This window comes from Idiotropiscis lumnitzeri, chromosome 18 (genome assembly GCF_059441095.1).
Source record: "Idiotropiscis lumnitzeri isolate Australia: NSW breed Sydney's pygmy pipehorse chromosome 18, RoL_Ilum_1.0, whole genome shotgun sequence".
In the NCBI taxonomy this organism is placed as follows: domain Eukaryota; kingdom Metazoa; phylum Chordata; class Actinopteri; order Syngnathiformes; family Syngnathidae; genus Idiotropiscis; species Idiotropiscis lumnitzeri.
This window is the reverse complement of record NC_142408.1, coordinates 16179157-16204145: the sequence shown is the minus strand read 5'-3', so window position 1 is coordinate 16204145 and position 24989 is coordinate 16179157. Positions and strand designations below refer to the sequence as shown.

The 24989-nt window shown below is 41.8% G+C and overlaps 2 protein-coding genes across 6 annotated transcripts in view; both read right to left on the bottom strand.

Moving 5' to 3' along the window:
• mapkap1 (MAPK associated protein 1) overlaps positions 1-24989 on the bottom strand; it is a 141772-nt gene that overhangs the window by 5752 nt on the left and 111031 nt on the right. For 4 of the 5 annotated variants that reach the window (XM_088280982.1, XM_088280981.1, XM_088280986.1 and 1 more), the window contains 3 exons: positions 16637-16774; positions 15182-15279; positions 11075-13339 (listed from right to left, as the gene is read on the bottom strand). In XM_088280982.1, the coding sequence (XP_088137108.1) occupies positions 13217-13339; positions 15182-15279; positions 16637-16774 (359 nt within the window). In that variant the 3' untranslated portion in view covers positions 11075-13216. Of the gene's footprint in view, positions 1-11074; positions 13340-15181; positions 15280-16636; positions 16775-24989 lie in introns of those variants that run through there. The other variant, XM_088280984.1, reaches the window with a different exon arrangement.
• On the bottom strand, positions 843-2262 carry LOC148319671 (uncharacterized). Its single transcript, XM_088280987.1, has 2 exons — positions 1770-2262; positions 843-1693 (listed from the first exon to the last, which is right to left on the bottom strand). Exons 1-2 carry the CDS (start codon positions 1844-1846, stop codon positions 1402-1404), a joined length of 369 nt encoding a protein of 122 aa, XP_088137113.1. The 5' UTR covers positions 1847-2262; the 3' UTR covers positions 843-1401.

Here is a 24989-nt window from a genome sequence, read left to right as displayed (position 1 = left end):
GCCCCCCACTGAGTCCACAGAGTCCAGGGAGCAGCCCAGGACAGAGCTGGCCCTCCTCACTAGTTTGTCCAGTCTCTTTTTGTCCCGGCCCGAGATGCCTCCTGCCCAGGAGACCACTCCATAGAAGATGACTGATGAAACCACTGAGTCATAGAAGTTCCTGAGGAGTGTTCCCCAAACGCCAAAGGACCTCAGCCTCCTGTGTAGGAAGAGTCTGCTCTGACCCTTCCTATAGAGAGCGTCTGTGTTGTCGCTCCAGTCCAGTTTATTATTCAGATGAACACCCAGGTACTTGTAAGTTGAGGCCCTCGCAACGTCTGTTTCCTGGATATTCACTGGTGCAGGTGGAGAGTGCCGACGCTTGCGGAAATCCACCACCAGCTCTTTGGATTTCCCAGCGTTGATTTGGAGGCGGTTCTGCTGAAACCAGTCCACGAACCCCTGCGTAACCCCTCTGCACTCCCGATCGTCACCGTCAGTGATGAGGCCGACAATCGCAGAGTCATCAGAGAACTTCTGCAGGTGACAGGTTGTGGAATTGTATTTGTAGTCCGAGGTGTAGAGGGTGAACAGGAAGGGAGCCAGAACAGTTCCCTGCGGCGCTCCCGTGCTGCAGAGGAGCACGTCAGACACACAGTCCTGTATCCTCACGTACTGTGGCCGGTTTGTGAGGTAGTCGTGGATCCATGTGATGAGGTGGTGGGCCACTCCCGCCTGCTCCAGCTTGTCTCCCAATAAGGCGGGTTGGATGGTGTTGAAAGCACTCGAGAAATCAAGAACATGATCCTCACCGTGCCCCCCGCCTTCTCCAGGTGGGAGAGTGAAGTGTGGAGCAGGTAGATGATGGCATCATCCACACTGATGCCAGGCTGGTATGCGAACTGGAGTGGGTCCATTGAGGAGCTGACCAGGGGGCGCAGATGGACGAGGACCAGTCTCTCCAGGGTGTTCATCAGATGAGACGTCAGCGCCACTGGTCTGAAGTTGTTGAGCTCCTTCGGATGGGGTGTCTTTGGAACCTGAACCAGGCAGGATGTTTTCCACAGCTGGGGGACTCTGCCCAGCTTCAGGCTCAGGTTGAACATGTGCTGGACGATTCCACACAGCCTGGTCTGCGCAGGATTTGAGGAGCTGGGAGCTAATCCCATCTGGGCCTGCTGCCTTCCTCGCCTTCATCTTCCTCAGCTGGTTCTTCACCTGAGATGTTGTGAGGAACAAGGCTGAGCAGGAGGAAGTGGTGGTTGTCTGATGAGGCTGGGAATTGGAGCCTGTCGAGAGAGAGAGGGGAGAGAGAGAGGGGGAGAGAGGGTCTCGTTCGCAGTGGCAGGAGGGGTTCGTGGGGGCTGAGCAGGGGAGCCTGAGCGGGGTCAGGCATTTGATCAAACCTATTGAAAAATAGGTTCAACTCATTTGCCCACTGAAGCCCCCCCCCTTCTGGGTCTTACCTGGTTGTCCGTGGCCTGAGATGGTCTTCAGGCCCCTCCAGACATCCCTGGCATTGTTCTGCTGCAGTTGTTCCTCCATCCGCATCCTGTCGGACTTTTTCCCCTCTCGGATCCTCCTTCTTAGCTGACGCTGCACTCTCTTCAGCTCGTCCTTGTCGCCTGACACAAAAGCCCTCTTTTTCTCCTTCAGGAGAGCTTTAATGTCTGGTGTGATCCAGGGTTTGTTGTTGGAGAAACATCTTACAGTCCTGGTGGGAATGGTGTTCTCCATTCAGAAGTTAATATAGTCTGTAATTGTGTCTGTTAGACCATTAATGTCCTCACCGTAAGCTTCGCTGAATACCTCCCACACAGTTGTGTTGAAACAGTCCTTTAAGGCCTCCTCGGCTTCTCCGGACCATCGCTGAACTGTGCGTGTCACAGCTGGCTGCCTGCGGACCAGAGTTTTGTACACAGGCAGGAGAGCAACCAAGTTGTGGTCAGCTTTGCCCAGCGGGGGGAGGGGCAGTGATGTGTACGCCTCCTTGGTTTTGGCATAGAAAAGGTCCAATATTTATTGTCTCTGGTGTGGCAGGTTACATATTGTGCTGTGTTTGTAGCCTGCTCACAGCTGCAGTCAGTACGTCACAGGCTGTCTCACTGTTAGCAGAGGGTGGCACGTACACCGCCACCGCGATCACATGACTGAACTCTCGCGCTAAATAGAACGGACGCATGCTAACAGCTATCATCTCAATGTCCCGACTGCAAAGTTGATCCTTAACAGTTATATGCCCAGGGTTACACCATCTATCATTAACAAACACAGCCAGCCCTCCCCCTTTCCTCTTACCGCTCTCCAGTGTCCTGTCCGCGCGTAGTATTTGGAAGCCGTCCAATTCCACGACGGCGTCCGGCGTTAGCTCTGTTAGCCACGACTCCGTCAACACCAGCAAGCTAGCCTCCCGGACAATCCTCTCGTGGCGGGTTAGCGCTGTTGTATAATAATAATAAAAACACAGCAGACCTACCAATCTCTTCGTTCACTTGTCTCAAAGCCTGGTCACATTCTTTGGGGGGGGTATTTTTTTTTGTCTCTTTAGTGGTAGCTGGCTATGTTGTAAGGCTTGGGATGTCCACAGACGGCAACCATAATTTTCTTTCCATTTTTCCTGTCACATGTGGAGCGTGATTCGGACCCAGATGCAGACAGGAGACAAAAATGGCGACATAAAAGTCTTTATATACAAAAATTCTAAAGAAAAACAAGCAGGGCTGGATTCAGACCACATGGAAGAAAGCTGACATCCTCACTCGCGCAAAGCTTGACATAATGACAATGTGTCGCGAAAGTAACTCAATCTTAAATACCCTAAAGCATGAAGCCAATATGAGATAATAAAAGTTCATAGCATAAAAGCACCATGGCAAATCATAAAAGGACCATAGCAACTGCGTTACAACTGATAAATTGATAGATATGTCACAACAGTACCACACCCCGCCCCTCGCCCCCCGCTTCAAGGGGCACCACCTGGTCCCAGTAACTAAAGGAAAGAATAAAATAGCAAGAAAACATGTCAAAATACAAAACACTAAATAAACATAAGTAAACCATAATAATAAGTTAAAGTAACTCAACAAACACTAGGAAACCATCTTGACTTGAACTACATCAGCATTCAAACAACAGGTAGTCTTGACAAATACAATGAGCCAACAATGACTTTAAGGAAACAGGAAACTAAATACAAATGGACCAGACAAAGAGGAAAAACTGAACAAGACAAATTGTATAGGGGTATGATTAGGTAACAAGGGATTAGATTGACTAGGACTAAGACCGCAAACAACAGCAGTTAGATGTGACAAAGACAAGGAACCAACAAAAACAGAAAAAAGCTAAGAAAGAAAAACAAACAGATGAGACAACGTGGAACTGGGCAAGGCACAAAGAGTTAGAGGGAGTTAATTGGGTAACACAAAGGATCGGGCAATCTTGCACAGGTGGACACGATAATCTAATGAGACAGACACACACAACAGAACACAAGGAAACCATGAAACTAAATTATAAATCAAAAGCAAAACTATAGACCGATCACGGAAGGGCAGACTAGAGGGTCTTGGTCGGTCCAGTCCTGTGTGCGATTTGGGAGCCAGAAGAGAGGGTTTTGGCGGGTCCAGTCTGGTGGGCGACCCGGAGGCCAGAGGAGAATGTCTTGGCGGGTCCATTACGGTGGGTGACCTGGGGGCCAGACGAGAGGTTCTTGAGGCAGCCAGTCCAATGGCCATCCCATCCCGGAGGACGGACAAGAGGGTCTTGGCGAGGCCAATCCAGTGGCTGTCCTGGAGGCCAGACGAGAAGTGAGGGCGGCCGCAGTGACTGCGCCGACGGAGCTAAGTCAGAGGGCAGCCGCAGGGCTTGTGTCACCAGAGCAGAGTCAGAGGGTGGCAGCATGGATTGTGTTGCTAGAAGAGATCCGGAGGACGGCCGCAGGGTTTGCACCATAGGAGCAGAGTCAGAGGGTGGCTGCAGGGCTGGCACTGCTGGGGCAAAGTCGGAGGGCGGCCGCAGGACTGGTCCCGCCGGAGCACAGCCGGAGGATGGCCACAGGGTTTGCGCAGCCGGAGGAAGTTTGGAGGACGGCCGCGGAGCTTGCAGCACCGGAGTAAGGTCGGAGGGTGGCCACAGAGCTTGCGCCGCTGGAGGAAGGTTGGAGGGCGGCCCCAGAGCAGAGTCAGAGGGTGGCTGCAGGGATTGCGTCGCTGGAGCAGGGTTGCATTCTGGTGAAGCCGAGGAGCCAGCTGCGACCGAGATGCCGGTGCGGGGCTCTGCCTCATCAGCTTGCACCAGAGAGGTTGGGAAAGAGACACGAGGGGCCGCAAATAATGGATCTGAGGAAGATAAACTGGAACAAAAGGGGTAAACGGGACTATGTGAAGAAGGTGACGAGAAAGACAGTGAGTAAAGTGACTTGGGTATAGGTTCGGAATGACGCAACTTAGAAAACGTGGCATTCAGGGAGGAACAAGAATGGCGCCTCTGTTGGCCACCCCGCGGAGACCCTGTGTAAATGGCCAATGGGGGACCCAAGTAAGGGTCAGAAGGGAAGGGTTCAGGGGTGGACACTAAGGGTACAGGTTTGGAGTGACACAATTTTAAAAAAGCGAGATTACGAGAAAAACCTTTGCTTGGGCGCCTACGTTGGCTACCCCGCGGAGGTCCCAGGTAAATGGCCAAGCGGGCACCCACATAAGGTCTGAAGGGAAGGGATCATCAATCGAAAAATGTGACAAAAACTGACTAGGGCTTGAATAATGACTGAGAAAGGGAAAACCAAAATCAGTGTCAAAAATCTGAATCAGAATCAGAAAGATGGTTAACTAATTTGTTACCATCTTCACAATCTGAATGAAAATCAGTCTAAAAACAAATTATCGGGCACTTTATGATTATTGGAACATAAAAAAGAACTACAAGTAGATGCCACAGGTGAGAGAGTAGTGGAGGAGAAGACAGCATACACAAAAGGTGTGAGAGTGGTCGGCAGGCTGAGGGAGGTAGCCGGCAGGACTGGGGCTTGTGACGGCCTTTGAGACCCATTGAAGAGGAGCGACAAGTGATTCTCTGGGAAAAGGCGAAGCCGAAGCCAGTGAGACGATTGCTCCTTGATTGAAGATCGAAGCATGTCTTTGGCTTGAAGGATTCTGTCTCAGTCTGCTGGATCCAAGACTGATCAGTAGGTACTGTCACGTGTGGAGCAGGATTCGGAACCAGAAGCAGACTGGAGACAAAAGTGGCGACATAAAAGTCTTTATGTATAAAAATTCCAAGGAAAAACAAGCAGGGCTGGATTCAGAACACATGGAAGAAAGCTGACATCCTCACTCGAAGAAAGCTTGACGTACTGACGATGTGTCATTGAGTAACTCAATCTTCTTCTCATTAAATGTTTCCATTTTTTGTGACAGCATTAGAAAAAAGCAAAATTTGGTCAAAATTCCCATTCCTGCCAAAAAAACCTGAGAAAATTAGCTTTTTGTGAAAACAAACATTTCAAGCACAACCTTGACTTTAACCCTGCCTCTCTTTTGTGACAGCTCAAAACGTCTAAATAATGCTTTCCTTCTATAATATAACAAAAACAGTACGACAAAAATGTTTTTGATAAAACAACAGTTGATTTGCACGTAAAAAAAAAATATTGAACCACTGAAATAATGTACAAAAGTGCGCGACAGGATGTGCATGTGTTTTTGTGTATGTACGTGCGTGCGTTTGTGTGTGTGTACACCCCCGCCTGCCCTCCCAATACAAATTACTCTTAATTTTTGCATGTACTATACACTAAAAGTAAGCAAGTACTCAGCAAGGGAACACTACACGTCACACCACATCCGTGTTTCGCTGCGTTTGCAGACCTGGCATTTTTGCTGTGGCGTGGCTTTTTTGCCATGGGTGTCAAATATTTTACTTTATGTGAACAGAGTGGCAAAGACCGCTGGGTTTTGCCTCAAAATAATTGACTGCAAAGTGGTCTGTGCCATACGTGATGTGCTGGAGCAGCTCATTGGTAATAAATAGCTGAAGGAATTCCACTGTTCAGTGGTCCAGTGCTCGCAGAGAAAGTGATATCTTTTGGCTGGCATCCCCATCACTTCGAGATGCACGCCCTTTAAATTACAGAAATATAAACAAAATAAATGTGAGATTTTTTATTGCTGCAGTATGTATACTTTTATTCAACCTTTCTTTGCACCAACAATGTGAGGAGGTCTTCGGCTGCTGAATTCACAATAAGTAATTTATAGAAATATGTACAATTACCCCTCATTTACTTTTACAGTTGCTTTTATTTCCACATCTCTCTCTCTCTCTTTTTCACCGTCTCTCCTTTCTGCCTCTTTTACACACATGCGCGTACACAAACACATGCATGCATACTGCTTAGTAACATTTATCTCTTCAACTCACTGAGGAAAATAAAATGTGCACCAGCAGTTTTAGTGAGTTGGGTCCGGCTGCAGCCGGGGTGTTCCTGTTAGGACACAAGAACTCCCACTGGGCATTCCTGTCAGCGTTTATTTGTATTTCAAAAGAATCGACAATAATCTTGACCTGGTGTTTAATTTGACTGGTACCAAACATTATGAACTTTGGCTTTTTCAAGCTCAAGGACAATTTATTTGCATCAAACCACTTTTTTAACAAATGTAATTGATTTTTCACAGTAATCCGAAGCTGCTCGAGATTTTCTCCAGAGCAACATGCTGTTGTAAAATAAGCAAATGGGATTTTTTTACGTGCTTTAGAGCAACATCAGATATAATTAACATATAGTATAAATAATTTGGAACCAAGCACAGACACTTGGTGAACCCCGTGAGTTATTTTCAACAGGTTCGATTTTACATTGTTTAATTGCACATACTGATATCTATCATCTAGGTAACTTTTTATCCATTTATATGGTAAACATCTTATACCATATTTCTCTCATTTATCCATTAATATATTATGCTCTATGTTGTCAAAAGCTTTTTTAAGTCAATGAAAATCCCGAGAGTAAATTAATTTTTATCTATACTAGTAGCAATATCTTCGACAAGTTACATTACTGCCATAGAGGTAGATCTTTTTTCTATGAATCCGGCTTGATTCTCAATTAAAAGATTACCATGGAAATACAGCCATAGGGCGTAGCATCAGTTGTGGGTGCTATTTCTGTATTTAACACACACACTAGGCGCGCAGCACTATGAGGCACTTGCTAGCTCGTGCAGGCTAGCTCGCGCAGGCAAGCTCTCTTTCGAAGTAAGGCATCTTTGTCAATGGTAGAACCATTGACGCCAGAAGAGCTCTCAAGTCAACATAGTTAATGTCAGGGGAGGGATGTCACTAGCCACCACACTCCTTAGAGCAGGGGTGCTCATTACGTCGATCGCGATCTACCAGTCGATCGCAAAGGTAGTATGGGTAGATCGCATGACATTCAAAAATAGACATCAGCTTATCATTATCCATCATTTGATTGATACAGGGCACCCAGTCAGATGACACCTGATTTTTTTGTGACACACAGGTCACCACGCATGCGCAAACAACGGTGCTAAGTGCAACACAACTAAAAAGCTAGCGAGTTGGTTACCTCCAATTTTAAGACCTTGTTTTATTCTCTGGAACTCAAGGGGGGTATAAACATGAGTGGGGGTGCTGGACAAAGTATGACGACAAACACGTATCACTTTTATACGGAATGGGAGGAGTCGTTTTTCACGACTACATTTTCGAATTGCGTTTGCCTCATCTCATTTTGACACTGCAAGCCGACTTTGAGCTGAAGTCCAGAGCTCATGGACAGTTCTGGAACTTACTCACAGAGGTAAAGTATCCCAACATGAGGAAATGTGCTACCTGCTTTGCTGCATTATTCGGGTCCACTTATTTATGTGAGTCAGCCTTTTCTCACATGAACATCATTAAGTCCAAGTACCGCTCAACCATGATTGACGATCATTTGGAAGTGTGCTTGAGGCTGTCTGTCAGCAGCTACTGTCCGGACTATGCATCTCTGGCCGATTCAATTCAGTGCAAGTCATCAGAGTAAACTCAGGCAATGACAAAAAAAAGTGCATAGTTAATTGTGTTGTGCAAGATTGGCTCATGGGTTCTGCAAGGTACATCAACATACAATGTACAAAAAATCCTCAATATATTTATAAATACATTTGCATTTTTATAGTAGGTAGATCATTTTGCCTTGGTCATTTTACAAGTAGCTCACATGCTAAAAAAGTGTGAGGACCCCTGCCTTAGAGTCACGGTTTTAAGTCAAAACCAAAACTATCACTGAACAGCATACAGGCAAACAATGAAACAAAGAAATACAAATTAACACATCTCAGCCATTCATATCCCAAAAAGAAATACAAATAACACAGTAAGAATACTGAGGCATTCTGGGAGCCTATCAGCCTCAGCCAATCAGATGGCTGGATAGAGAGATGTCGTGAGTGCTGTGCTTTGGGCAGTGTTTTTTTTTTCAGTCTGTCTAAACCTGTGATGTTTCTTGCTTGCAATAACATGAATGATAAGACAGACTACGGCATCGTGGACAGCTGCCCTTTTTTCTAGCTTTCTATCGCACGTACATACTGGTCTGTTCTAATTGATTGTGTGAAACCATCACCAAATGAGGTATTCACAGAATTTAGTCGTTACAGTCTGCAGACAGTAGTCTCAGATTTCAACCAGCCGGGTGTGCTAATATGCACTCTGAAATGCTCAATGGGGCATCAGGCCCTTTGCTCGAGTGAATAGTGTGTGTACAGATCTATGGGTCTCAGTCTGTACACGAGGTGCGTCGCAGTAGAGGGCGCCTCGTCTGTTTTGGGGAAGATTTGGGAAGTGCGCCTTATGGTCGTGAACATATGCTTTTTGATAAAGTTGTCGAGTCTGTTTGAGAAAAGCTTTTCTTGAATTTTTGAGAACTGTGGCAACAATGATATTGGTCTGTACTTTGCGAGTTGATGTTTACCTCCACTTTTATATATCAGAATAACTTTTCCTGTTATCATTTTCATTGGGAAAATACCAGTTTTGAAGGACAGGTTACAAATGCATGTGAATGGTTTCTTCTATAATGTTTTTTATTAAATCAAGCCTATATGACAATAAAAGAACAGAGCATAAAATGACCATTGCAAAGCATAAAAGGACCAAAGCAACTGCGTAGCAACTGATACATCAAGATGTAGGATGTCCCTGAGCTGATTGGCCGCGATGCGGTGTGCAAATAATTTTTTTTAACCGTGTTGAAAGGTCGAATAGATGGATTTTCAGTGCACGCCGCCCCGCGCGCAACCGCGGCCGCTGACTTTAATTCAATCGCACCGGCAGAAACGCCCAATATGGATTTAGTATGAACCGAGCATGAGATGATGTTTTTTGCACTGCAACACGCTTCAACACACAGTTGGAACTAAAAGTTTAAATATATAACCTAAAACAAAATTAGGTTTGCAACAGAGATAGCTTTTCTTGGCACCAATGCAAATCACAATAGACAATGTAAAATAATACTGACCACTTTGGTCTGCTTTCAACCAATCGCAATCTTCTCCCAGGAAAAAAATCCTTACAGTCAAAAATGCTTCAAACTGCTTATATATACATACTTTGTACTGTATATTCCCTCGGCTTTCATATTCTTCAGTTTCCATTATAACCGTAGAATTGAATAACGACAGACAAAGATAGGAAGATTAACATAAGGGGGGGCCTCTCCAAACAGCTTCCAACCCAGCGCAGGCATGGCTGACTTGGTTCCGGGCATTGCAAATGTGTTTATTAATAGTTTTGAAGGATACATTTTTGTGTCGATACATTTTTGTGTTTGAGACAGCCGAGTTGCATTTTTTTTTGTATTTTTTCCCCCAGCGTTAGTTAAGATAATCAGAATCAAAATCTGACTGTGAAAAACTCGTGATCTGATTGGCTATCACAACGGTCTATCAATTGTAAAAGCCCCATTGAGGCACAGAACGGACGCCCGCTCGAATGTATCAGAAGGCCTCGGACGATTAGAGGATGCTACTGGTATTGCATAATCTGCCTGGCAACACGAGCTAGCTGAATTCTGACTGGATAAAAACTTTCACCTAAAAATAAAAAACAAGGATATACTATGACTGTGTGAAGAATATGATCATGATTTATTGATTATGTTAGGCCATCAGAGAAGGCCTTGAAGGCTTTGAGGGCCCACCACTGGGTGTGCAGTTTCATGAGTTTTCTTGGGATGTCAAAATGATTGGGGTAATGGGCGGTAATAAATTTTTGTAATCGATCGAGAAAGTATTGGATGCATTTAACGCATGTGCAGAATGATTCGCGCATGGATCTCATAATCCCACTGAGTGATCTCAGACATTGCGATTCAAGGTTGTCAAAGCTGCATTTTTTTCAAGGATCGCCCCACGCTGATGAATCAGTGGCATATTACAGTAAACAGGTCACACTAACCAGCTTCGAACTAGATTAAAAAAAAAAAAAGTGCGTCGCGTCTACGTCAAGCTGTCACTCCCTTAAGTATTTGCGGCCGCAGCAGCATTGACTTTATTTGTACTCTATGTAAATCCGTGCACAGCAGCAGCAACGCGCTGCATGGTGCTGATCTCATCTTCTGTGATGACAAATAAACGCCCCCACAAACAAGTTGTGTTTTCACGGAGGAGGAGTTAAATGCTGAAATGAAATGCAGTGTCCTTCAATGAACACTTGACTTTTGACCAAAGTTTGATTAGAACTGCAAGAGCGAGCAGCTATGAACAGAAATGTAGTATTGCAATCAATACGTATCTAGACATAAAATAAGATGATGGCTACATTAGCAATTTAGCAGGTGCTCAAATTATACATTTTAATAAATGTTAATACAATTATTTAATTGATATTTAGATGTAATCTGTTGTTTATGTACAAAGAACATGTAAATTACTACAACATTACTAAATACTAAATAAAATGCATTTTCATCGACAGAATTACACAAATTCTAATTTACAATTGATGGCAAGTAGTGCAGTAGGTCTTGCCCTACTAGATAGATAAACGACCGCCTCCTCACAAAACGTCTTTCCTGTCATTTCATTTTTACAAGAATAGCTTTTATTGTTTTTAATTGTATAAATTGCATTTTCTGTCATGTACATTGCAAAGAAAATCGCAAGTAAAATCAAAATCGCAATATAATTGTCTCCTAAAATCGTTCTTCCCTAGCGAACACATGCATGTGTAAATGTAAACATGAAAGAAAAGCAGGATACAGATGGACCAATAAATACCTTGTTAGTGATTTGCGCTCATGGAGAGAAGGAATTCCAGTTCCACCCCAGCTATTCAAATTTAAATTACCCTCTCAACGCCAAGCATGTGTTTGTTATGTACGTATAAAATATGGCGTATTTTGGAGAGAGTTCTAGTTGTGATTACTACGGTAAATTTTTTTAGCTGTGATCCATCCATCCATGCATTATCTGAGCATCTTCTCCTCACAAGGGTCGCGGGCGTTTTGGAGCCTGTAATTCGATTAAAATTTTGGTGTCGTTTGATATCCCATATTTAGACAATCCAATAATTCTTTGGGGCGTTTTGCATGTTTCAACATCCTGAAGCTCAAAACACAATTCCGAGTTTAACCCACTAGAAGGAAACGTAAACATTTTTTTTTTTTTTGCCAGTAAGGGGCGCTACTGCTGCAATTATTATACAATTAAAAAATACATTCTTAGATGTCTTCAGCCTGGACTCTTCTCATGAAATTTGTGAAATTTTGAGAATATATATGTCAAGTTATAGCAGCTTGTGTTGTCACTCCGATTCATGCGGATTTGAGTCATCATGGCTAGATTCACAATTTTAGGTATGAAGCATGATCCTCCTCCGGAGGATTGTCTGACAAAATTTTAGTAGGATCTGGTCAACACACTTGACGCAGTATATTAAAACGTAAAAGATGACATATCTTGTCATCACAAGATGGAGCTATACAGATACCAAAATCTATTCACATGACAATTAACATTAAAAATCTGAATTTCTCATTTTGGGGGGGGGCATATACGGAGGACTGAAGCATTTTTAGTGAAACCATAACCCCCTAACACTAATAATGGAGAAAAAAAAAAAGTAAATATGAGACGCAAAAGTTTATGCCCCACCACTTTTATTTATTTCCGTGCCGTCTACAAAAGGGCTTAAAACTTATGATTATTTGGTCCCACTGGATTAATTATCGACACTTTGGGTAACTCAAAGGCAGACATCAATTTGTAGACGTTTTGTCTGATTTTTGTGGTTTTATGATTATGATTGAATTCTGACATGAAATTTTCAATTCCATGTTTTCCATTTAGTAAAGCTGTTGATATTTTTTACTGTGCTGCTGCCAATCTTGGCCAGACAATGGTTCAACAATTGTTCCTGTTTAAATATTGCATGAATAAAAATAATAATTTTTAAAAATGGACAAGTTATAGGTCACATTAATGGTGATTTACCAATGTTTATTAGACTCGCTACACCCATTGTCAATTGATATTAGTAACCAAAGCAAAGCTGCATCTCTGGGCATAAATGGTGAATGGGTAAAATTCCATGTGTAGACTGCTTCGCATGTACATTTTTCTTTTGCAATTTTTTTAAACACATTAAAACCCTTTAAGGAGTCAGAATGAAAGGGCACACAAAAAGTGCTGCACCTCTACTGGCCGTTTTCTCCTTTTATCGCCAGCAGGATTTGAACTGTGTCCCTCTGGCTCCAAAGCACAAGTGCTACAAGATGAACTATTGCCACCCTACAGAAATAATCTAGACAACTTTTTCACATTACTATTCTGTGGCCTGTTGTTACATTTGACTCAATCCATCCATCTAATTTTATAACCTGTTCAGAGTTAATGGGGCTGTACCTTATCACATCTGAAGACACCCTGGATAGGTGCCCAATAAATCAGAGCTGGAAAGCTGCATTCACAAATAAAATAGTGAAAGTAGTAATACATGTTATGCTTTGGGTCTGAGGGGGGAAGCCAGAGTGCCCGGGTGAAAAGATATGCAAGCAGATGGTGGACTATGCATAGGCAGAACACATTCCAATGCTTTCTACACCCCTTGTGGTTGTTGGTGAGTATATTCTCTGAATTTCTGTTGAAGTGTCTGTGAGGCTCTTTGTGTGTCCGATTACAGATTTTCTGAAAAAAATAATAGCTAATAGAATGTAGTCCCTCTATTGGCCGGCTTTCTTGTCCTTCTGGAAACTGAAACTTGTCCGACGGCTGAGTTTCCTCTGCTTCTGGGCAAAATAATCAGCCCGTGTGGTGCTGGCCCGTGACTCAAGGATGTAGTTCACCTGTTGATAAATAGCATTTAATGAAAATGAAATTATTCACTCCACAAAAATTCATAAGGCGACACAATTGGGTGTGTTCACACACTGCAGAAAAAAAAAAACTTTTGTTCAATTGCTCTATTTCATCAAGTTTAAACGCCGTCTGCATGTATACCGCACACCAAACAAGCAGACCAAGAATTGGAAGAGGTGGCTTGCAAGCAAACAAGCAAAAATAAATGCTAGATGGACCAAAGACATGGACATAGTTAAAATAACCACAAAAGCATAGGCTAACCACAAACACTTTAATACAGTTAAATGGATCACCTGGCTGGTATGATACATTTTTCACTAACTAGCTAGTTTATGTATTTTTTTTTATCATGAAAATGCTAATAGCTTGCATTTTTCATTATATCAATTTGTTCAGGGGAAAAAAAATGCTCACTGGAAATGAGCAACATGGCCATCCTCACCTCCCAACCCTCCATGTCTTGTTGGGAATCACGGGAGGGACCAGACTATTTGTTCATTCAAAATCATTGAAAACATCGCTAAAAATGTAAAATAACAGCGTCATTCCGTCCCAAAATGTATGTGAACAACTTTACCGAGGGCCAACTTCAATCTCTGAAAATATGACAAAATTAGATTAGCCTTTTCATGGCTGACATAAGAGAGCAAGATGAGTAGTATGCATGCATTTTAGGTGCAGTTTCTGTCACATCTGTTTCTGTCATAAGTCATCAAGATACTCAAACACAATGCGTTCCGAGGCTTTTCGTAAGGTGAATTGTTCATAAGTCTTTATATATTTATTTTAAATCTATAAGGTTTGGCTTGACCTACTTTTCTCCCAAAGACCATGTCTATGAAGTACTCTTTCATCCGTAAAAGAGGGGCTTTCATTGGCCAAACTCCGCTAAGATGTCAGCCTCATTGCTGGAAGTCCAGTGCTCCAAATGTTCCCAAGTCCAACTTGGAAATTTCGACAAGCCGGGGGCTTGTCTTGGAGCTATTTATCCAGGGATGTTGTTAATATTTGTCAACTGTGGGCATGTCAAGCCCTTTGAGACATTTCTGCGATTTAGGGCTATATTAATAAATTTGACTTGACTTGACTATCCAAAACTGCCAAACATGAGCTGGCCGACTCGCAACGCAACGGAAGCATCGAAGCAGAACAAGAGAGTCCCTCAAGCACTGGCGGAGCTAGAAGGGGAAGCCGCAGGGGCACTAGAGCCCGGAAATATGCTTTTGGACCCCTCAGGTGCCATGCTGAATATTTATTATATATTAATATATTTACTTTTAGATAGTTTCAGATTTTTTTCTGGGAGTTTTTGTTTCCATATCTCCCCCCGTCCTCCCATCGGAAACATATAATGAATGTTTATCAGCGTTTTCTAAAGATTTCTGTGGGGGTTGGGAAAAAATAAATGAATAAATAATTGTTTTGCACCCTCTCCAAAGACTCCAGGAAGGGTGGGTACTCTGAACTGCTGTTAAGTACACAGGCACAAAAAGCCTGGACCAATCGCCCACCCGAGGGAAGGAGGCTACACTCTTGTCCACCAAGGTGAACCCCAATGTATCCACATCTGCTTGGTGCCTCTCCCCTTGTGCAAATTCAGAGTGGGAGAGTGTCTAGCCCCTCTGAAGAGGACTTGTACCAGAGCCCAGGCCATGTATCAAAGTGAGCCCGACTTTATCAAGTCAGAACTTCTCAACCTCGCACACTAGCTCAGTCTCCTTCCCGGCCAGAGAGGTGACTTTCCACGTCCATAGAGCCAGATTCTGTAGCCCAGCATCAGACCGCTAACATCGCGGCCACCCAGACATTTGTCAGTCAATACTCACCTTTAGAACGATTTCATTGACTGTAGCAGAATCTGACTCAAAGTAGAGAGGTTTGTAGTCATGGTTGCTCATATAAGTGATCTTGAATATGGCATGGTCTGTAATTGGCAAAGAAAGAAAGCTTAGTAGGTAAAAAAAACAAAAAAAAAACATCACTTGAGAAATTCAGTAAATGCTGAAACATTCCACTGGTGAGCTGTATGACATGAGATGTTTTGCTGTCCATAATCTGGTTTTCGGCTCGTAAAAATCATAACTAACCACTGGGACTTTCGAACCTACACTGCTAGTGTGGTGCTTGTGGGCAGAACTAAATAAACTATAAGTTTTGACTATTGTTTCTAAAGAAAATGCCTGTAAAGATTGTATTCAAGGATCAAAGAAAGCTATTAGAACAGTGTTTGAATTACTTTATATCAACTTCATGTGTGGGTGTGTCTGTGTGCGTGTGTGTGCGTGCGTGTGCATATACATGTGTATATGTAAATGTATACATGTATATGCAGCCCTGCAGCAGATGTCTACAAATTTATTTTTCATCATAGTGGAAGCTCCACCTACTGGATTAAAAGAAGAAAATATTTCATTCTTTGATGTTTTTCTCCAAACAGGTTGACAAAATTTACCTCATATTTGGTCGTAAGAGTCTTTAGGCCTTCATGGTGTCAAAATATGAAATTTGTGATTTTTCGCAAAAAGCTGTGGGCGAGGAAGTGCACAATTCGGCAAATAAAAGAAAACTGAGTTTGACGGACTAAACAAGCACAAAAACTCAGGAAACCTTGGCTGTGAGGGCCCAGTTGTTTGCAGCTCTAGTTTTTTAATATTGTGTCAATTTGAAAAGAAGAAAGAAAACAGGAAGCATGTCAACTCAGCCTACTTCTTTTCCAAAGAAAATATGTTAAATCCTCCTTAATCCTGCTTTTTACGATGACAGAAACTCATATCCGTCGGTTCATTTCATTATGTAGATATTTGGGCATGATTATTGATGGATACTGTAAAATGATAGGTGAAGTGTCAACCTTGTTGATGGGAAAAAAAACATTTGTCAACTGTAAACAAAGGGATCAGTAGTGTATCGTTACGCTACATTATATTTTTGCATTATCCATTGCTCTTGCTCTCTCTCACTGTTTAAATGTGTTTATATTATTTTAATTGTCTGATGAAAGACCTTAAAACACTCAAGTGAGATAAATGCTACAACAACATGCATAGGGAATATTTATATATCCATCCATCCATTATCGTTTATCCTCACAAGGGTTGCTGAAGCCTATCCCAGCTGTCTTTGGGCAGGAGGCGGGGAAAACCATGGTCTGGTTGCCAGCCAATCACAGGTATTTATAAAGGTTATTTGTATATTGCGCTTTTCACTTTTTGAGGGAATGGTCTGGAACACAACTCTGGCAATGGAGGTGGGATTACTGTACTACTACACAATGCACTTACTGGGACTTCTTTCTTCGACAAGGTCACAGGCACAAAGATGGTCTGAATCAATAGAAATTGGTTTCTGTCGAATCCAGAACTTGGTGCTGGCCTTCTGATTGGTGACAGGGTCAATCTCTACCTTTTCTCCTGAAATCCCTGTAAGCAAAGTCAACAATTGTCATTTAATTTTTTCAATTTTGTTTTTCTTCTCCTACAATCCAAGCTGTGAGTACTTACAATGAATGAAGCCTTTATTGCAATACACAGTTACATTTTACCTTATGGACTTACTATTGACATACCACTGTCAAATTCAGGCTCGATAAGATACGTATGGATACTGTAAAAATTGTATCAGATAGTCAATTTGGGTCTCAAAAGACTCAACAGATATCGTATAGATAAAATAAACCAAGGATAATCATGGAGTTAAACGGTACAGACTTTTTTTATCATGTATCCAGAAGCACTGAAACCTTTTGATAAAATAGAAAATCAGCACCCTGAAGTACTTTACACAAATCAGAACTAGGAAAAATAAGGAACAAAAATTATTTTCAAGCATGCAAAATCCCCAAAACATAAAATTATTAACTCATCCACTGCGAGCCATTTTCAAAATAGCCTGACAGATTTTTCAAGACCCACAGATTATTGTGCCACATGATTAAATTAAATTCCCAAAGGGAAGAATACGTTATTCTTCTTCAAGGAACAGAATGTTTGTAATCAACAGTAGAACATAAATTGCTTTCCCTAAGTATATTCCCCAAAACTGGAGAATACAAGTAAAACAGTGGCTTTGGCCCGAATAGTTTTTTTCTTTACAAATACAATCTATAAAAAGGCATAAACAATATTACAGAATGGGTTTTGATATTAAAAAAAAATGTATTTACCAATATACAAGCACAGTGATTAAATCCGACTCATTGGATGGCACGTCATTCATGAGCTTCCAATGTTAAGTGGCTTTTTAAAATAGGGACTATCATCCTCGTCATTTATCCAAGAGCTCTGAAGTACTTTGTCATGATCACGACACACACACTCTGCTTACTACTGTGAGACATACGCTAAGAATACTATACTAAGGGTGCAACTAACGATTCTCAGTTGTTTTGTTGATTTATCAATAAATCTGATTTCAATCTAATCCGATTTTAATTTCCATCCCCATATGTGAATTTCCTCCCAACATCATAGACATTTTGATACTGCCTCCTACATTCATAAAGATTTTGCCTAAGGCTGCATCAAAGGTTCTTAATTGGGATGATTTTTGGAGTAGATGGGGGGCCCACACACAAGTCTCTCTCCTTTTATACCCATAGCAGCCCCATGATGCATAAGAATTTCTTGCGGCAATCAATGCATGGTCCCAAAACACTTAAAAAAATTACGTCCAGTCAAAACTTCTTCATTTCCTTTTGGCTTTTCCCTTCAGGGTTCGCCACAGCAAATCAGTATATATATGTATATATATATATACATATATATATATATGTGTATATATATGTATATATATATATATATATACGTGTATATATACATATATGCAGTTCAGACTGAGCCCCCCCCAGCTGTGGAAAACATCCTGCCTGGTTCCGGTTACAAAGACCCCCCATCCGATGGAGCTCAACAACTGCGCTGACGTCTCATCTAATGAAGACCCTGGAGAGACTGGTCCTCGTCGATCTGCGCCTCCTGGTGAGCTCTTCAATGGACCCATTCCAGTTCGCATACCAACCTGGCATCAGTGTGGATGATGCCATCATCTACCTGCTCCACACTTCACCCTCCCACCTGGAGAAGGCGGGGAGCACTGGGAGGATCATGTTCTTTGATTTCTCCAGTGCATTCAATACCATCAAGCCCCCCCGATAGGCCAGAGGTATTCAATTAAAAGTCATAGAGGTCCACGACTAAAATTTCTTCCAATTAAAAGGTCCGTACCAAAGTCCAACATCCCAATAAAGGGATTTCTATTCTATTCTATTCTATTAAACTTCCCTATGTAAAGCCCTTTGAGACTGTCTGTGATTAAGGGCTATACAAATAAAATTGACTTGACTTGACTTAATGTCGAGCCTATGTTTACATTTTTAGTTTCAATATTTAGTCATTTTCAACGGAACGCACTTATATACTAAATATTTAGCAATGTTCCCATTAAACACCTTTGCCAGTCAAACAAATATAAGGTGTTTATTTCACATTTAAGAAAATGTGGCTCCAGGAGCTTAAGGGTGCCACTTCCAGAAAAAAAACAGTAAAATATCTCCTGCAGAAATATATCAAGTGCTAAGCATTGAGTTAAAATCTTTTACCTTTTTTTTCTTAAATCAAAGAGTTATCAGCCTAAAAAAAAACGGAAAGACTAATCATCCAAGTAAAACAGGTCAACATGTTCAGTACACAATCAATAAAAATGTCTGTCCTCATGAAAAACTAATTCAAAATGAGCTTTGACACCACCTTTTCTGTTGAATATTTTTTAACTTCTCTTAATGAGAAAAATGAGTTTGTGACTGCCCTGCCACTGACTTAAATCTGGGTTGGAACGGAGTCAGGGCCATTGGAATTTGGTAGATTATTTCACACATCTGGGCTTTGTGTTTACCTTTATAAATAATGTTTGTGCAACCGCATTTAAGCACTCCTTCACAACTTCCTTTTTTATGTTTCCCCAAAATCCATGATACTTTTAGTGAACATTCGCTTGCATGCCGCTGGGTTGTAAATGAAAATGTAAAAATCTGTTATACTGCACTCGAAGTTTGATGTTTTTACGTGCGCTCACCTCAAACATCAGCGTATAACTTTGCACAAAAGGGCGGTGCTTTGTTTTGTAGTGGCGCTTCGCCATGTTGCGACGGTTTCGGAGCATATGATGCACACTGGTTTTGAATCGGCTCCGTCCATCCATTTAAAACAACACGCATCGACCTTGCTAACTTTTTAGCAAGGCATACTGTCAGCAGCACTCTCTTCCGGTCAGCTGCGCAATTGGCAGTGGATCGTAAACAAAAGATTTGATTGGCTCAAATCAGTGACGCCTTTTCCGTATTAACTAAAATTGCAGCGCCAACGTTTGTGAATGCGCTCTGAAAAAAATTCGTCGTAGAGCGGTCATGGGTCCGGTCCGAACCACCGCGCGGTCCGGATCCGTTTGGTGATGGCTGCTATAGGCAGACAAGCTGGAGCACGCGGGAGTGGCCCACCACCTCATAACTTGGATCCACACCTACTTCACAAACCGGCCACTGTACCTAAGAACACAGGACTGTGTGTCTGACGTTCTCCTCTGCAGCACAGGGGCGCCGCAGGGAAGTGTTCTGGCTCCCTTCCTGTTCACCCTCTACACCTCGGACTACAAATACAATATCCCCCTACCTGTCACCTGCAGAAGTTCTCTGATGACTGCGATTGTTGGCCTCATCACTGATGGAGACGATCGGGAGTACAGAGAACTTACTAAGGGTTTTGTGGATTGGTGTCAACAGAACCGCCTCTAAATAAACGTTGGGAAATCCAAGGAGCTGGTGGTGGATTTCTGCCGATATAGGCATTCTCCACCTGTACCAGTGAATAGTCCGGGAACAGACGTTGAGAGGGTCTCAACTTACAAGTACCTGGGTGTTCATCTGAACAATAAACTGGACTGGAGCGACAATACAAATGCTTACTAGAGGAAGGGTCAGAGAAGACTTCCTACTCACGAGGCTGAGGTCCTTTGCCATTCAGGGGACACTCCTCAGGAACTTCTATGACTCGGTGGTTTAATCGGTAATTTTCTATGGAGTGGTCTCCAGGGTAGGCGGCATCTCGGGTCGGGAGAAAAAGAGGCTGGACAAACTGGTGAGGAGGGCCAGCTTTGTCCTGAGCTCCTCCCACGACTCTCTGGACTCAGTGGGGGGCAGGAGGATGATGGCGAAACTGTCATCAATGCTGGACAACCCAGCCCACCCCCTCAATGACACTGAGTGCACTTCACAGCTCCTTCAGTGATAGACTGCTACATCCTCGCTGTGCGAAGGAGAGATTTTGCCGCTCCTTCCTGGAGGCTGCTGTCACATTGTTTAACAAGAACATTGGGTCTCGTCTACAAAAGGGCAGGCATTAGTCCAATTGTGCTGTCCTAGGATGCAACACACACTACTACTGTACTTTTATCCAATGGTGTACTTATATTGACCAATGGTGTATTTTGTTTACCATTGCAGTATTCTTATCATTTCAGTACTTTTATCATTGCAGTATTTTTATTATTGCAGAATTTTTATCATTGCAGTATTTTTTTAATCATTGCAGTATTTTTTATTAATACAGCATTTTTATGTATTTCCCCTTTGTACCATGGACAGACATCAGGAGTGTTTCCTTACACTTGTATATGTGGTGAGATGTAAGTGTGTATATACATGGGGATTTGTGTCTACAGTAATCCCTTGTTTATCGCGGGGGATACGTTACAAAAATAACCCGCAATAGGTGAAATCTGCGAAGTAGTCAGTTTTAATTTTTTTAAAAATATTTTACAATGCATTTGATATGATACATTGTTGTGGATTGTTTGTGTGTGTAGATGGGAAGTTGTGGTCCTGCAGTGCCACCTTGTGGCATTGCTACGTTAGTTTTAAGCGTGTTATTTCTTATCTTTTTTTTGTTATTCTATTTCCGGGTTGCTTCACTTTGAGACGTGTGCTCATATGTTGACAGAGGAGTGGTAAAAAAGCCATCTATATTAACACTCACTAGGTATAGAGCATTAATTTGATTTGTTTTGGGAAAGAATTGTCATTATGATTTTTTGTTATTTTACATTGTCCGTAGCTCAGAATCTCGAGGCAAAATGGCTGACTGTTAACTCGTGCCCTTGGAGAGCGGAATGAGGTACGGTAGTGTATAAAATGTTAAATATACTAAAAAAAAAAATATTAATTGGATGGCTAATTGAAACGGTGTAATTTGATTCATTTGTATTTCTTCATTCCTTTGTATTAAGTTGATAGGACCTGCAAGAGCCAGTTCTTATTATGCTATGTTTCATTTTATGTTAGAATTAGAATTAGAAATCCCTTTATTGTCATTGTACTCAAGAGTGCAACGAGATTAGAGAGCTCCCCTCTCCAGTGCAATACAACAATAATACAGACAAATATATAAATTAGATAAATAAGAGAGTGCAATGGAAAATAATACTGAATAGGGTATATAAAAACACATCACGATGCTGTTCTGCAAGGTAAGGGTGGTCTCGTGTGTGTGTGTGAGAGTTCAGAATAGAGATGGCTCTCGGTAAGAAACTGTTTCTCAGTCTATTGGTCCTCGATTTGATGCATCTATAGTGCCTGCCAGAGGGCATCAGGTCGAACAGGTGGGAGTTTGGGTGGGCATTGTCTTTGACGATGTTGAGAGCCCTGCTGAGGCACCGGGCGGTGTAGATGTCCGACAGTGAGGGGAGAGGGCAGCCAATAATCCTTTGCGCTGTTTTGACTGTCCTCTGGAGCCTCACTCTGTCCGCCTCAGTGCAGCCGCTGTACCAGGTGGAGACACAGTACGTCAACAGGCTCTCGATGGACGAGTGGTAGAAGGCCCGCAGCAGCTTCCTGTCCAAGTTGAATTTCCTGAGGACTCTCAGGAAGTGCAGACGCTGGTGGACCTTTTTTACCACTGCTGTGGTGTTGTTGTTACAAAGATTAATGTTTAACGCTTATAGGTAAACTATGGTTTTTAGAATTTACTGTGTTGTAAATAATGGTGTAGTCAATTTGATTATTCTGATTTGTGATTGACTGCGCATGTGTGTGTGGCAAGATCCCCCCTGTGCATACAGAGGAAGAGTAGACTATGTCCTGGTAGTCGTGGAAGCAAAACAGCTTTTGACCGCTCAGTGTACTGGATTGTGAAACTTTTAATACAAGAAGACGAAAGAGTTCCTTTGGGTCCGCGTGATTACTTGAATTAAAGTGAAAGCTGAGGATAAAATGATGTGCCGCTCCGGACGAGTCAGAACTACCTTCGACTGCCCGCACTGATTAACGAAGCTTATGAGAAAAGTGAATTCCTGCCGTTACAGGAGCATTGTGTACAGATGATTGATATGTGAATTATTTCTGAAACTACTATTACAATTTGTGTTTTTCGGTGGTTTTGCATTTTTCAGGGTGCAGAATGCTGAACATGCTTGTTCCGAGATAAAATATTATCTACACCCGTTTGCGTCCTTATTCGAAATCCAATGGGCCGCTACACATAGCACAATGGCACTGTAAAAAAAATCCGCGAAGCAGCGAAGCCACGATAGGTGAAGCGCGATATTGCGAGGGATTATTGTATACATATATACTGTGCATTTTCGCATAGGTTTGCTTTTTCTTAATGTCTGCTGCTTATGTTATACATTAACGGCTACATTACGCTGCCTCTGTGTGATCTATATCTTTGCTGCTGTGACTGCAAATTTCCCCATTGTGGGACTAATAAAGGACATCTTTATCTTTTATCTTTATCTTGAAGGAGTTGCAGGTGTGCGCAGGTCCTCCGATCGGCAAGTGCTGGGAAGCTCTGTCAGGAGTTGTTGTTGACGCCGCGTCAGAGGACACGCGGGATGGTAGCGGAGCCGAAGCTTCCCTGGAGAGTGAAAATTGGTAGCAAGCAGGGCTCTCAAACGCGCCACCACGGAGTACAGCCATGTGTTCGCGATTGAGCAGAGGACGAAGCGTGTTTTAGCTCTCTTTTTATCTTTGTCAGCTGGCCACCGCGCCGCTTCCGCAATCATGATGGGAGCGCGTAGACACGGAAGACTCCGCCGGGATGTCACCGGGCAACGTCTCACCCCAAATATGCTCGCAGCTGAATCGCCAACGTCGCACTGTAGGTTCAGCAGAGACTGGCGATCATATACCATCCGCGAGTCCATGAGCAATGCAGAAATCACCAGAAATAAGAAAAAAATCGGATCTATAAAGAGGGTCGCTGAGAACACGAGCGCAATGTACGCCATCTTGATCAAAGGTAAAAGATTGTGAAAGAGTTCACATTTGAGCCAAAATATTGTGTACAAAAAATATGGAAAGATTTGAAATTAAATCAAAGGAAAATGCATATATAGTAACAACGTCCTGGAAAGAGCTTAACATGTCAAAGTTAGTATGGTTTGAATCATTCAAAAAAATGTATAAAGTAGAATGAAAAAAGTTCTGGCATTTGTTTTTATTTAAAAAAAATATAGAGGTCGGGATAAACTCAACAGTTTCAAATTGGAATGGTTTTAAGCAGTCAAAAAAAATTATAAAAATGTCTAAATTCTGAGCTTTGATTTTTGAAAAATTATTTTGACGGAAGGGTGATAAGCTCAAAAATTTGAAGTCAGAACAGTCTGGAAGAAATTTGTAAAGTAGGAGAGAAAAAAAATTATAAATTTTTGGCTTTTATTTGGAAAGAAATATTGCAGATTGGACAAGCCGAACATCTAAAATTTTGAGCAATTTAAATTGGTAATTAATGTAGGAATTAGAGGGGGGAAAAATTCATTTTATTTTTGAAATTTTGAAAACTCAAATCGCTCCATCTTAAAACTATTCAGTTTGCCTCTCCTGCAAAATAAAAGCCCAAAATGTTTATTTCTTTGCTTAGTTTTTTTCCCCTCTAAATTCTACATTTTCTTGACTGACTTGACTCCAACTTTAAACTGTTCTACTGTTTATCCACAGTTTTTTTTTTTTATTTTTCAAATTTTTCCTCAAATTTCAAAAGTTTTTTAATCATTCAGATCGTTCCAACTTTAAACAGCTTATCCAGACTAAATTTTTTTTTCCCACTGTAACTTCTATATTTGGTGACTGAGTCAAAACTTTCTAAATTTACACTGTTAAACGGATACTTGACATTTTTATTTTCAAAACAAATAAAAATGCCAAATTTCTTTTTCCTGTATTTTTTTATACATTCAAACTGTTCCAAATTTAAACGCTTCAGCTTATCCATATGACATTTCTTTCCCCAAAATTTCAAAGTAAAAGCCAAACAATTCATTGAAACCGTTCCAACTTTAAACTACTGTCTCTACTGCATTTTCTTTTTCAACTTTTCAAAAAAGCAAAACATTTTGTTTTCCTTCCTTTAATTTCTGCTTTTTGACCATTTCAAACATTCCATTTTTTTTTTCAAATTTTCAATTACATTCTGCTCATCTTATCATTACAGAAAATTATCTTAAAATGTTCTAAACAAGACCAATTTCTTTCTAATTTCTACACTTTGGTTAATCCAAATCGCTCCAACTTAAAATTGTTCATCATATCCTCACCACTATTTTTCTTTTTCTAAATTTTAATATAATAATATTTTAATATACTTTAAATTG

Excerpts from the sequence above, each read along its gene's own strand:
- LOC148319671 (XM_088280987.1), bottom strand. The coding sequence starts at position 1,846 with ATGGTCCGGAGAAGCCGAGGAGGCCTTAAAGGACTGTTTCAACACAAC. Across the intron at positions 1,694-1,769 it reads GGTATTCAGCGAAGCTTACG|GACTGTAAGATGTTTCTCCA; the intron begins GTGAGGACATTA and ends CATTCCCACCAG.